Genomic DNA, 14,788 nt, shown 5'->3' with positions numbered 1-14,788 from the left:
ATGATGTCGAATAGACGGTGGAAAGTCGAAGATGTTGGACGAGGAACGATGTTGAGGAACGATGATCTTGATCGATGTTGAAGGAAGTCGGCAGTTGAGAAGACGTGGTTTTGGAAGTCGGAGTGGGAGGGAGAATCGGGGTGGTTTTGTTTTAAATTAGGGCCGAAATATTATATATACGACTAAAGACGCGATTTACCATGGACGCGATTTAATCTGAATCGCGTGAGTTCATCACCGCGATTTAGATTAAATCGCGTGCATGGTAAATCGCGTACATTTAAAAACGTGAATTACCAATCACGCGTTTCATCTAAATCGCGGTGATGAACTCACGCGATTTAGATGAATCGCGTGATTGGTAATTCGCGTCTTTGAGCGTAAGAAATGGCGCCGGAGGGGTATTTCCGACATTTCGCGGGGCAAAAGGGCCCTTTTTGCCAACTTTAGTAGGCGGGGGCCCTTTTTGGAATTTCCCCTGTTATGGGGGCCATTTCATCAAATTTCCCGATTGGGGTCCTGCCATTGGAAAAATGATAAAAGAGATGAGACAAATTGGTTCCCAAATTAAGACCCCACTTAATATATGATTTCATAAGCATTGTCTCCTTAATTGGTGTCACAAAAGTGTATGATCTTAGGATAAATGGAAATGATGCCAAATCGGAAAGATTATGTAATATGATTATGAATATGGGATATCTATACAAAGTGTCTTATTAAATCAATTGAACATGTAATAAATTATCTCAAGACAAAAATCTAAATTATGTTATGTAATGTCAAAATAACATATAAGGCAATAATCGTGAGACAAAAGTATAAAATTTAAGAAAATAAGTTTAAATCTCTGTAACAATAATAATAAGAGAATACTTGTCTTCTTATTGATAGCATTTAAGTACTTGGAGTAAAATGTTTGGGGATCCAATGTCTTATTATTGTTAAATAAAAATAATAATTAATTATTATTTATAAACATAAAAATAGAGTAATAATTATTTTTTTTTTTTTTTGTCATTATCATCATGAAAACAATTTTATGACCAAGATTTTGGTCAGGGTACTTAGACCATTCTTATCCAAAATGGGTCATGATGATGGTTATGATTGATCTTGTCAATTTATCATGACCAAAACCAAAATCATGTCATTGGGTTTTGGTTTTTGTCAAATTATAACAAAAATCACAACCAAAGTCATCCAATCAAATGCGGTCATTTGTCACCATATGATGGTTGCCCAAATTTTATTTATCTCTTATCTTTAAAACCCGATTTTAATATTATTTATAATTTTTTTAATATATATATATATATATATATATATATCAAAATTCATAATTTTTCGAGATCTATAAATAGAGACCATTCTTGCTATATTTCGGAGCACATAAAAATCACAATTTTTACTAATTATCTTCCTTTGTTTAAAAATTAAATATTATTATATTTAAAAATTAGAAATTAAATATTATTATTATATTTATAAATTATTTATTATTTTTTAATTTAAAAATAAAAATAATATTTTTTAATTCATGATCAAGATTTTATTGGTCATGAATAAGCACAATGACCAAAATCTTGGTTATAAAGTTTTGATCATAAATAATGATATTCTTATCCATAACCCAAAAAATCTTGATCATGAATTAAAAAATATTATTTTTATTTTTAAATTAAAAAAATAATAAATAATTTTTAAATATAATAATAATATTTAATTTCTAATTTTTATACATAATAATGTTTTTTAATTTTTAAATGATAATAAACACGAAATTAAAATACATTGTTATCATAGAGAAAATTACAAATTAAATATAGTAGAAATTAAAACAGACGACGATAATTAAGAGAACACCACCAACAACCATATTTCACATATTAGTCGCTCCATATAATTGCCATATGTTTTCGACCAAGTCCGATTTCAGTAGCAGGTGCGTGTTTTTATCTGTAACATCGTATTTGTTGACCAAATACGTATTGATATCCACAATACGTGTTGGGCCTTATGGGTCCAGCCCAATTAGGCAATATAAAACCAAATAAACCCTAATTTTGTTTCTCTCTCTACCACAATTTTCTGAGAGAGTTCTGTGAAGAGATCAAGAGAAACAGAGTGAAGAAAATACAGAGGAAGAAGAAGGGAAGAAGATATAGAGGAAGAAGAAGAGAAGGAGAACAGAGTATCACCTTCTTTGTCTTGATTACCCTCAGGTTCATTTCTCTCTTACTTGTAAAGGGAATTTCATGTTTTCTCAAACCTAGATTTGTTTGGGTTTGAATGAAATTAGTTTCTCTGTATGTATAACTCAACTTTAGGTTTAAAGTTGAGAGGAACAATTGTATCGGTTTCTTACTGATTAGTGAAATCTGTTGGTTTTGCCCCGTGGTTTTTTACCCTCCGTGTTGAGAGGGTTTTCCACGTAAATCTGGTGTTCTTTATTACTTTGCTGATCTGCTAGTATGATTTGGTTGACTTGTGAAATTAATCAGATCAATTGATTTCAATAGGAAGTATTATTCAACTTGAAATTCCTAACAAGTGGTATCAGAGCTGTTAGGTTTACTTTCTATTGAAGAGTGTTTTTCCCTTAGGTTCAGATGGAAGGCAGTAGCACTATGATCAGGCTGACAAACAATAACTGGCAGATTTGGAAATCCAAAATGGAGGACATCCTTTATTGTAAGGATCTGTATGAGCCAGTTGAAGGAGATAGTGCAAAGCCAAAAGAGATGGCTGAAGCTGATTGGATAAAACTGAACCGGAAAGCAGTCGGCACAATCAGACAATGGCTTGATGATAGTGTTTATCACCATGTAGCAAGTGAGAAAAGTGCTCATGAGCTATGGAAGAAGCTAGAGTCATTGTATGAGCAGAAGACGGCAGGTAACAAAGCGTTTCTGATCCGAAAGTTGGTAAATCTGAAATTTAGAGAAGGCACAGGTGTTGCTGAGCATTTAAACGAGTTCCAGAGCTTGATTAATCAATTATCAGTGATGGAGATGACCTTAGAAGATGAGCTACAAGCCTTATTGCTATTGGGATCATTGCCTGACAGTTGGGAGACATTGGTTGTGACTGTTAGTAATGCAGCTCCGAATGGTGTGCTTACTATGAGTATAGTTACTAGCAGCTTGTTCAATGAGGAGACAAGAAGGAAGTCAACTAATACAAATAGTGCACAGGCCCTAGTCACAGAGAACAGGGGAAGAGCTGAACACCGACAACAATCAAGAGGCCATAGCAAGTCAAGAGGCAGATCAAAATCTAAGGGGAGAGAATGTTATCACTGTGGTAAAGAAGGTCACATGAAGAAAAATTGTAGAGCCTGGAAAAGACTACAGAATGAAGGCAAAAATCAGAAGAAAGATGATGAAAACAGAAATACCACAGCCACAGTAACTGCAGAGGATGTAGTTATTCTTTCTTGTGAAAAGGAACAATATCTACATGTAGAAGATCACCAAGGAGTTGAGTGGATAGTTGATACAGGTGCTTGCTATCATGCTACACCGAATAAAGAGTTCTTCACCACGTACAAGGCTGGAGATCTTGGTACAGTGAAGATGGGTAATACTAGTCACTCAAGCATTGTGGGTATTGGTGACATTTATTTGCAGACAGAACAGGGGCATCGGTTAACACTGAAAGATGTGCGGCATATTCCTGATTTACGTCTAAATTTGATATCAGGTGATGCATTGGACAAAGATGGATTCAAGCATTATCTTGGTGGTGGTGAATGGAAACTCAGCAAAGGATCAATGATTGTAGCAAAAGGGAAGTCGTGGCATTCATTGTACAGAACACATGTGAAGGTACTCAAAGATGATCTGAATGCAGTACAAGCTGAAAGCTCTCTAAATCTGTGGCATCAACGCCTTGGCCACATGAGTGAGAAAGGGCTGCGAATTCTGGTGAGGAAGCTGCACATCCCCTCAACCAAAGATGAGGTTCTGGATCTATGCGACTACTGCCCATTTGGTAAGCAACATCGAGTCTCTTTTAGTCAGACATCAGAAAGAAAACATAATGTGTTAGACTTGATTTATTCTGATGTGTGTGGTCCTTTTGAAGTGGAGTCATTGGGTGGCAATCGATATTTTTTAACATTTATTGATGATGCGTCTAGAAAGGTGTGGGTTTATTTTATGAGAACAAAAGACCAGGTATTCAATTACTTTCAAGAGTTCCATGTCATGGTAGAAAGAGAGACAGACAGTAAGCTGAAATGTCTTCGCTCTGATAACGGGGGAGAGTATACCTCCAAGGAATTTAAAACATATTGTACCAAATATGGTATTCGACATGAGAAGACAGTGCCTGGAACTCCGCAGCACAATGGTGTGGCTGAGAGAATGAATCGCACCATTGTAGAAAAGGTGAGATGCATGCTGAAGATGGCAAAGTTGCCAAAACAGTTTTGGGGAGAAGCAGTTCGCACAGCCTGCTATCTCATAAACAGGTCGCCATCTGTTCCTTTGAAATTCGAGATACCAGAAACAGTATGGTCTAAGAAGAATGTTTCATACTCACATCTAAGGGTGTTTGGATGCAAAGCATATGTGCATATTCCAAAGGAACAAAGATCCAAGTTGGATGATAAAGCAACTCCATGTATTTTCCTTGGATATGGAAATGAAGAATTTGGGTACAGGTTATGGGACTCAGAAAAGAAGAGAATTGTCAGGTGCAGAGATGTTGTGTTCTTTGAAGGTCAGACAGGGATAAGTCCAGAAATAATTGAGAAGTCAGAGAGGGTTGATGAGTCCATAGAACTCATACCAATTCCTTCACATGTACAGTCAACAGTAACGGATGAAGATGAACAAAATGAAGAAGCCACTGAGGAAACCTCTGACATGAATGGTAGTAATGATGATGAGAGTGTTTATGGTGTTCCTGAGCAGGGGGAGCAACATCGTCAAGAGGAGCCAGAAGAGCCCCCATTAAGAAGGTCTGAGAGAGAGCACCAACCTTCTAAAAGATACCCTTCTTCAGAGTATATCCTGTTGACAGAAGAAGGAGAGCCAGAAAGTTTTCAGGAGGCACAAGCTCATAAAGACAAAGTTAAGTGGCATGATGCAATGAAAGACGAGATGAAGTCATTGCAAGAAAATGACACATATGAGCTTGTGGAGCTTCCTAAGGGCAGAAAGGCCTTGAGAAATAAATGGGTGTTCAAGCTAAAGAGAGATGAAAATGGAGAACTTATGAAGTACAAAGCCCGACTGGTCGTAAAGGGTTTTGGACAGAAACAGGGCATCGACTTTGGGGAAATTTTCTCACCAGTGGTAAAGATGACTTCCATTCGTGCAGTGTTAGGTCTAGTATCTGGCCTAGATCTTGAACTTGAACAACTTGATGTAAAAACTGCATTCCTTCATGGTAACCTTGAAGAAGAGATCTATATGGTGCAACCAGAGGGATTTGAAGTGAAAGAAAAAGAAAACATGGTTTGCAAATTGAAGAAGAGTCTATATGGTTTGAAACAAGCCCCGAGACAGTGGTACAAGAAATTTGACTCCTTTATGATGAGTCATGGGTACCAGAAAACCAAGGCAGATCCATGTGTTTTCTTCAAAAGATTTCCTAATGGAAAATTTATAATCCTTTTACTTTATGTTGATGATATGTTGATTGCAGGACAGGATGCTCTGTTTATAGCTATGTTGAAGAAAGAGATGTCCAAGACATTTGAAATGAAAGACATGGGTCAAGCACGCCAGATATTGGGCATGAAGATTACTCGTGACAGAAAGGCTAAGAGACTTTGGTTGTCACAAGAGAAGTACATTGAAAGGGTGCTTGAAAGATTCAACATGCAAGGAGCAAAGAAAGTAAGTTGTCCACTTCCTAGCCATTTGAAATTGAGCAAGAAGTTGTGTCCATCAACAGAAAAAGAAAAGGATGAAATGTCAAGTGTGCCATACTCCTCAGCTGTAGGGAGTTTGATGTATGCAATGGTTTGCACTAGGCCAGATATAGCTTATGCAGTCGGTGTGGTAAGCAGATTCCTTTCTAATCCAGGAAAACAACATTGGGAAGCAGTGAAATGGATTCTTAGATATCTAAGAGGCACTTCCAATTTGTGTTTGAGTTTTGGAAATGGTGAACATGTGCTAGAAGGTTACACTGATTCTGATATGGCTGGAGATCTGGATCACAGAAAATCCACTTCAGGTTATGTGTTTACTTTTGCAGGGGGAGCCGTGTCATGGCAATCCAAACTGCAGAAATGTGTGGCTTTGTCAACCACAGAAGCAGAATACATTGCAGCCACTGAAGCTGGTAAAGAGCTATTGTGGTTGATTAGATTTCTCTTGGAGCTTGGTATGCAACAAGAAGATGCAGTTGTTTTCTGTGATAGCCAGAGTGCTATAGATTTGAGCAAGAATGCTACATATCATTCCAGAACTAAGCATATTGATGTGAGATTTCATTGGTTAAGAGATGCAATAGAAAGCCAGCAGATGAAGCTGAAGAAAATTCACACTGATAAGAATCCATCAGACATGTTTACGAAGATAGTTCCAAAAGACAAGTTTGAGCTTTGTTGTCGGTTTGTCGGCGTGAATACCAAGTGATGACTTGAAGATCGGTGTGCCTCTCTCCGTGGGCTGGAGGGGGAGATTGTTGGGCCTTATGGGTCCAGCCCAATTAGGCAATATAAAACCAAATAAACCCTAATTTTGTTTCTCTCTCTACCACAATTTTCTGAGAGAGTTCTGTGAAGAGATCAAGAGAAACAGAGTGAAGAAAATACAGAGGAAGAAGAAGGGAAGAAGATATAGAGGAAGAAGAAGAGAAGGAGAACAGAGTATCACCTTCTTTGTCTTGATTACCCTCAGGTTCATTTCTCTCTTACTTGTAAAGGGAATTTCATGTTTTCTCAAACCTAGATTTGTTTGGGTTTGAATGAAATTAGTTTCTCTGTATGTATAACTCAACTTTAGGTTTAAAGTTGAGAGGAACAATTGTATCGGTTTCTTACTGATTAGTGAAATCTGTTGGTTTTGCCCCGTGGTTTTTTACCCTCCGTGTTGAGAGGGTTTTCCACGTAAATCTGGTGTTCTTTATTACTTTGCTGATCTGCTAGTATGATTTGGTTGACTTGTGAAATTAATCAGATCAATTGATTTCAATAGGAAGTATTATTCAACTTGAAATTCCTAACAATACGTTCACTCGAGAACTCAAAATCTCCGTCCGTTTAGTATTAATTGTGGATAATTGTAAATAAAAGAAGATAATTAGTAAGAAATGGAGAAAATGGTGATTTTTTTGTGCTCCAAAATATAGCAAGAGTGGTCTCTATTTATAGATCTCGAAAAATTATGAATTTTGGTATATTTCATTTATTTTTTAAAATTATAAATAATGTTAAAATCGAGTTTTAAAAATAATAGATGCAAAAAATTGGACAACCAATTAGAGACCGGAAAATGAAAGCATTTTATTAGATAAATTTGATTGTGATTTTTGTCAAAATTCGAAAAAAAAACAAGTTTTAGACCTTAAATGGCCAGCGAAGTCATGACTCATTTTTTGGTTCATAATAACCAAGCTCTTATTATAACGTTTCACATTAGAGCTCTAAAAGTGAAGTGAGCTTGTAGCTTTCCCTTTTTTAATAATAATAATAAACGAGCATTATTTTTGGGGATTTTTTTTGAACACACTAACTCAAATTCTTGATTGAGTGTAACATGCACACAAATATTTTTTTTGAGTAGAGAAGTGATATGACCCTTTCATTTCTTTAAAAAAAAATTAGAGAGACAAAGACCCACATTGATTTACAATTTTGTATCCAAATTTTTTATTTCATTTTCTGAAACATACTCTAATTCTAAATTTTTTTTATCCGTTCAATCAAAATACTTAAAATATTCAATTGTTTTTTTGTCAATCTAACGAAGAAAATTGTTCGGCACCAACTTTATTTTTATCCATGGGACATGATAACACCACAACTGTAGCTATACTATAAAAATATAAAATCAGAAATCTCCAACAACATAAGAATAGTTGGAGAATCTGACCAACCAGACACAACCAATAAGTGGTCTATCTAAACCCCCAAGTCTTGTCCTCCAAATATGAGTAAAAAAATACAATTTCAGTTGAGTATTCAATTTGAATATAATCAAATAAATTAAATCTAACTAGCATAACTTACATATTCATGACCTATAATTTCCAACTTATTTTAATATGAGATATTTGATTTATTTTTTTTAATTTTGTTGCCTTAATAAGTTATCTTAAATGAAATCTTTAAAATTTGTAAACTAAAATCTCTAAGGTATATATTAAGTATTAAACAAGATATAACTCAAGTATATTCGATTCAACTTATTACATAAGATATCATTCTTGTAGAAAAACAAAACATGTTTGATTCAACTTGCTCTTCAAACTAGTGTAACAATCTATTCTTAATCAGTATATATTGATGGCCTATTAGCCAAATCAAACAATCACTCACTCATGTTTTCATTTATCGCATTATCTTACCAAAAATAAAAATTTTCGAAAATAACCCAGACAAAAACCAAATTAAACCGTCCCATTAATCGGCTAGTGCTCACCGACCAATCATAATCCTGACATTAAATGGATCAAACATATATAACCTTAATCTATGTGAAGGAGGGCAGTAAAAAGAGAAAGAAATGTGTTAGTGGTCCTCTCATTTTATGATTTGAAATAAAGAATAATAATATTTACATTGAGATTGAGTTATTTAAATAACATAAAATAATTAAATATTATTTTATTATCTATTTAAATTTTTATATCATCAATTTATTAATTAAAATATTAAAATATATTTTATTTTAAATTATTATTTTTTTTTTTATTTTTTTTATTATATATAAACATCTTTTTAAGTTTTTTTATTAAAAAAAATTCACTTCCTCAAAATCAACATTAATTTTTATTTTTTAAATAACTCAAGTTATTTAAAATTTTCAATAAATCCAAACAAACCCTAAGTTTCATAATAAATAAAATTCAAAATATCATTATTTAATTAAAATGTTTATTTAAAAATATGTTAAGAAAAAAGAAAACAAAAATAAAACAAGGCCAGGTAAGAGTGGATATGGTTTTAATGACAGACCAATATACTCCAAATTTTAAATTTATTATTGATAGTAAAAAAAAAAGCTATTGTGTATTTAAATAAATGAATTTTTATAAATATAACTGTTTTAAATATATTTGTTTTATTATTTTTTAAATAATTTGATACTTTTATATATATATATATAATAATAATAATAATAATAATAATAACTTAAGTGACAAGAATAGTTTATTTATTCTCACTTACAACTTTTAAAATGAAAATAAAAGTCATTTGTAGAAAATCATGACTAATAATAGTTTATTACATTATATAAAAAAAATTAATAATAAAAAATAATAATTATTTTAAAACAACTTTTTAAAATAAAATCTGATTTTTACAAGTTTATACTTGATAATGAATTTACATAATCTCTTAATTTAAATTGTGATATAGAATGTTAAATGCTGGGTTATTTGAAATTTGAAATATTAGATAATTACAAAAATAAAATAAAAAAATATAACTTGATAATTGTTTTTTTTTTAAAAATCCAAAATGAATGGAGGTGGTAGTGTTGTGGGCGGGAATAAGAGGAGGTGTTTAATTTCAAATAAACGGTAATATTAGCAGAAGAAATGGTGGTGTCCAGAAAGGCATTATATATAAATATTAATATTAATATTAAAAAAAAGACAGAAAAGGTGCATTGAAAACCTCGTTGTTTCGCTTTCAGAGGAGCGCCTTCACAGCTTATCACATGCCCAAATCATCTTTCCATTGGAGGGGAGAGAAGAGAAGCCTAAACCCCAAAACAGAGAAAGAAAGAAAATTAAATTCCAGATTATTTTTCAAGATTTCCCCCTTTCTTCTTCTGACAATCTCAACTGACTTGGGTAATTTTTTATTCATTCTTTCATGTTGGTTTCTGGAATCTCTCTGAGCTAAAGACCCGTCTTTGTTTTCATTGTTCCCATCTGGGTTTCCTCTCTCTTCAGTCAAAGAGGTAAGAAATAATGCCATCCCCTGCTTCCAAATTGTTTCCTTCCAACTGATTTCACTGTCTCATTTTGTCTTAATACTCACTTATTTGAATCTGCTGCATTGTTACAACTTTGATGGGTTCTCTCTGATTCTGGGTTTCTTTCTTTTGTTTTGTTATGTAGTCACTAGTCATTGTATTCTTATATTGAATGCTTGATTTGGCTTGTTTCATACTAGAAATTTTTTGTTAGGTCGTTTGTGGGTCTTGTGGATGGTAAGTGGGGTGTATTTGAAGCAAGTGAGGAAGAGAGAATGACAAGCTAAGTCATTCTGGTAGAAATAGGGCAGGGTTGTTGTTAAGGGTCATGTTTTAGGATTTTAAATTCTTATTTTGGCTTTTAAATTGTTCTTATCCTGTTCTATCTTCTTAGTTACAGATAGGTTTTGATATAAAAGTCTATGCATTCAGAAGAGAGAATTTAGTTCAGTTTGATTTGATTTGATTTGAGTCACAAATGGAGAAAAGGAAATGGTTGTGGAAGAGAAAGTTTGGCGAAAAAAGCCCTGGTGAATCTGAAAGTTCTGGATCAATGTCTTCACACTCGGAGAGATACTCTGATGATCAGGTTAGTAAATTCAGAATTCTCCAGATTCATTGATATATTTGCTTGCTTTTGAATCCGATAAAAAAAATTGGGTATTATTTTGCCATAATTTATAAATCATGATCTATTATTGTGTGATTTGTGTTGCTTCATTTTGTATATAAATTATTATTTTTTTCTAATCAAACTGTTTTTTAGATCATGATCTAGATTATTTCAAAAAATAGTGTGATTTTTGACAAATATAACAAATGCAGACAAAACATTGATAACAAAACTGTCTATTGTTGAATAAGTCCATCACAACCTGGAGAGTTGGTTTTTGGTTTATTTACAGAAGAAAAAACATAAGAATGAATGGTTATTGGTTCTTGATTATTCATTTTGCTCATCTGATTGATGGTTGAACAGGAATTAGTAAAAGAAGTATCACCTGGTCACAACATTCAGTCACCAGAAGTAACGTCAAAAGCTGCATTCAGCGATGATGAGATTACCGAGACGATGATTAAGAGTTTGACAGCGAAACTGTCAGCTGCTCTTGTCAATGTAAGTGCTAAAGAAGATTTGGCTAAGCAACATGCCAAAGTTGCTGAAGAAGCAGTTGCAGGTAAAGTCTTGATAAATCCTTTAGAGAATCCGTTTTTGCTTTTGAACAACTCTATATCATGTATTGAATGTGTGACTCGAACAACTCGATTATCAAACCATGTTAAATTTGTATATCCCATATTATTGGGTATTGTCTATTCTTTTCATTGATTAAATACCTTATTTACTTGGATTATAACATTTTGAGCTCCAAAATAATCATATATATAGGTTGGGAGAAGGCTGAAAATGAGGCTGTTTCTCTGAAACAACAACTTGATGCAACAGTTGAACAAAAACTAGCATTAGAAGGGCGAGTATCCCATCTAGATGGTGCATTAAAGGAATGTGTTAGACAACTAAGACAGTCAAAAGATGATCAAGGGGAAAAGATTCATGAATCCATGTTTGAGATGGCTCATGAATGGAAATCCACCCGAACCGATCTGGAAAATCGGATTGAGCAGCTCCAAACAGAGCTGGATGAAGCAAATAACAAATCTCCTGTTCCAGTTGATAATACTGATATACTTCTTGAACTCCAGTCTCTAAAGCAAGAGAACGATATTCTCAAGTCCGAACTCCTTTCCCAATCCGAAGAGCTGGAAATTCGAATCATTGAGAGGGATTTGAGTGCCCAAGTTGCTGAAACAGCCAGTAAGCAGAACTTGGAAAGCATTAAAAAGGTGGCAAAGCTTGAGGCTGATTGTCGAAGGTTACAAGCCATTGCCCGTAAATCATCTTCCATAAATGGACCAGAACCGAAGTCGTCTGCAAGCCATTGTCAGCTGATGAATGAGAAATTAATGGCTACAAGCCATTGCCAGTATGCAGTTGGCTCTCATATGGGGATGGATATAATGGATGATTTCTTGGAGATGGAACGGCTTGCTTCATTGCCTGAAACTCAGACGAAGACCGACATTCAGATGGTTAATGAAGAAAGTCTTTTGAAACAAAAGGTTGAAGAAATGAGTAACCGTGTGGCTGAGTTGGAAGAGAATGTGAGAAAGATTGAGGAACAAAAAGTTGAACTGGAGAAGGCCCTAACTTTGAGCCAAGATAATCTGAAAGAGGCTGAAACAAGATTAGAGGAGATGGAAAGTGAGCTAGCGAATGCAACAGAGTCAAGGGAATTGCTGGAGTTTCAACTCATGGATATGGAAACTGAGAGACGTACCATGTCTTCAAATCTTGACTGCTTGAATCAAGAGGTGGAAAAAGAACGAAGTTTATCTGTGGAAATGGCGAAAAAATGTAAGCTCTTAGAAGAAGAATTGACAAGAAAAACTCAGTCCTTGGAATTGGAGAAAGCTGCTATTTCAAATACCATGTCTTCAAATCTTGACTGCTTGAATCAAGAAGTGGAAAAAGAACGAAATTTATCTGTTGAAATGACCAAAAAATGTAAGCTTTTAGAAGAAGAATTGACAAGAAAAACCCAGTGCATGGAATTGGAGAAAGCTGCTATTTCAAATGCCAAATCGAAAATACAACAGGTCAGTGATCTTTAACTTTTTTTCCATGAAAAACATACCTTATGCTTTATTTGCAAATTAATATTATGTCACAAGCATGATCCCATCCCAATGGAACATCACCAAAGTTGAAATTAGAAGTCAATTGGATCATTGTAATTATGACAAACATAACAAGCCTTACATGTCATTATCAACATTGCAAAAGAGCCCAAATTATGAGACTTTATATGTTTAACAAGTTGGAGAAATTTCATACAGATGTGACTCAAATGACAATTTAGCTATATATTTGTATTAACAGGAAGACATAGATGTCGCGGCTTGTAAGCTATCGGAGTGCCAGAAAACAATTGCTTCATTGGGTAGACAGCTCGAGTCTCTAGCAACATTGGAGGATTTTTTGATAGATACTGCAAACATACCAGGATTCTCCAAGGCTGGTGCAAACAAACATTTATGGAAGTTACACTCTAACGAAGCAATCACACCCAAAAATGTTAAGGGAGCATTATTAAGAGAAGCCTCTTCTGCTCCTCTGGAAAATGGTAATATTGAATCACCAATTTCTTCGACCTCATCATCTAATTCTTCGTCATCTGGACAACATCATCATCATCATGTTTCTTCTGGTAAGACTCGAAACGGGTTTGGGAAATTGTTCTCAAGAAGTAAGAGTGCGGTTCAGCTTGAAGACCCGCCAAAAGCATAAACATAGATTGTTGTTGTTAGTTGTGTGAGTTCTAGAGAGATTACTGTTTGTTTCATACTAGATTTATTTGTTGATTAAATTCTGTTTAATTGACAACAAATGTAAAATTCAGGATCTCTACTGTTTTATGGTTGAATGATCATCAAGAGATCCATGTATGACAGTATCAATCATCAGGATAATGTTTCTTTCCTTTCCAATATTGGGATTTTGTGTGATCCAAATTATGTTTTTTTTTTTTTTAATTTCCAACCAGCAATGGCTCAAGTTCCAATAATCTAGTTTAAGAAATTCACTAAAAACATTAAAATGTAAAAATTTCCAATTAAATATACTCTACTACATTCAATAACTTTCAATATAATGCAACAATAATAATTTTAAGAATATAAAAAAATGAATGGGGTGAGAGAGGCTCGAACTCTCGACCTCAGGATAACTCAGAAATGCTATGAGACCTACGCGCTAGCCAACTGCGCCACCACCCCTTGCTGTGAGTTTGAAATATAGTGAGTCTATAGTCTTAAATTAATAATATTTTTGAAGTTAATTATATTTAAATTGTGATTTTATCAACCAATAAAACAAATAAAAGAAACCAAGACTATTACCGAATCAATAAGATAGTATTAGAGAGAAAAGGTTAAAAAGCTTTTAAACTAAATTGATTTAAGAATTTTAAATTATATAAGTATGTGTGAAATAATTTTACTCATTTCTTATTTTGTCTTCTAGGAACTTTAATTGTTTGTTTCTTTCTTGAACCACTTCTTCAACTAGATATCTTAGACAATTATAAATTTTTCTTGACCTTTTTTTAGCTTTTAGTTTGATAAGCTAGTTAGATGTTGGATTTATTATTATTATCAAAAATTTGTATTATATTTGATTAATTTTTAAATATTTAATCAATATATTGAAAGAAAAAAAAGTGATCTCATCAAAGTTCTTTGTTGACATATTTTTACTTCTCCCAACACAAGCAAGGTCTATTTGATGACTGTTCGATCAAAAAGTTAGTTATAACTTAAAGAAGTTATTTTATTTAGTAACACAAATTATTGATATCTATTTATATTTAATGTATTACATGCAAGGAAACCCAAACTCTCAATGTAGGTCAACATTCTAGTCAACCTGTAAAAAGTTCAACAAAATAAAATATTATATTTAAGTTGTTTTTATAGTTTTAATTTTTTTTATTTAAAATTAATCTTCTAATTCATTTAGACATATAAATTATTAAAAGTTCATTTAAATACAAGTACGATAAAAAAAAAATGGCTTATTTAACATTTTTATCGTTAACTCTACTAGAAAAAGTGTT

General features: G+C 33.3%; 1 protein-coding gene and 1 non-coding gene across 4 annotated transcripts; one reads left to right on the top strand and one right to left on the bottom strand.

Moving 5' to 3' along the window:
* The first annotated feature begins 9,804 nt into the window (after nt 1–9,804).
* LOC124927875 (filament-like plant protein) lies at nt 9,805–13,706 on the top strand. 3 transcript variants are annotated; one of them, XM_047468368.1, is made up of 5 exons: nt 9,805–10,097; nt 10,513–10,701; nt 11,092–11,290; nt 11,503–12,770; nt 13,054–13,706. In XM_047468368.1, the coding sequence occupies exons 2-5, from the start codon at nt 10,591–10,593 to the stop codon at nt 13,459–13,461; spliced, it is 1,986 nt and encodes a 661-aa protein (XP_047324324.1). In that variant the 5' UTR covers nt 9,805–10,097; nt 10,513–10,590; the 3' UTR covers nt 13,462–13,706. The 3 variants fall into 3 exon arrangements, with proteins under 3 accessions (XP_047324324.1, XP_047324322.1, XP_047324323.1); XM_047468366.1 differs by having other exon boundaries at nt 10,507–10,701; XM_047468367.1 differs by lacking the exon at nt 9,805–10,097 and having other exon boundaries at nt 10,219–10,701.
* A 156-nt stretch (nt 13,707–13,862) lies between these two features.
* TRNAM-CAU lies at nt 13,863–13,949 on the bottom strand. Its single transcript is given in 2 exon segments — nt 13,863–13,898; nt 13,912–13,949. It is a non-coding gene; the product is annotated as a tRNA-Met (tRNA).
* Between the last annotated feature and the right edge of the window lie 839 nt (nt 13,950–14,788).

This window comes from Impatiens glandulifera, chromosome 2 (genome assembly GCF_907164915.1).
Source record: "Impatiens glandulifera chromosome 2, dImpGla2.1, whole genome shotgun sequence".
Classification (NCBI taxonomy): domain Eukaryota; kingdom Viridiplantae; phylum Streptophyta; class Magnoliopsida; order Ericales; family Balsaminaceae; genus Impatiens; species Impatiens glandulifera.
Note: the sequence above shows the minus strand (reverse complement) of the source record. Positions and strands in the feature narration are given on the sequence as shown.

Excerpts from the sequence above, each read along its gene's own strand:
- LOC124927875 (XM_047468368.1), top strand. The coding sequence starts at position 10,591 with ATGGAGAAAAGGAAATGGTTGTGGAAGAGAAAGTTTGGCGAAAAAAGC. Across the intron at positions 11,291-11,502 it reads TGCTGAAGAAGCAGTTGCAG|GTTGGGAGAAGGCTGAAAAT; the intron begins GTAAAGTCTTGA and ends TCATATATATAG. Across the intron at positions 12,771-13,053 it reads CCAAATCGAAAATACAACAG|GAAGACATAGATGTCGCGGC; the intron begins GTCAGTGATCTT and ends TTGTATTAACAG.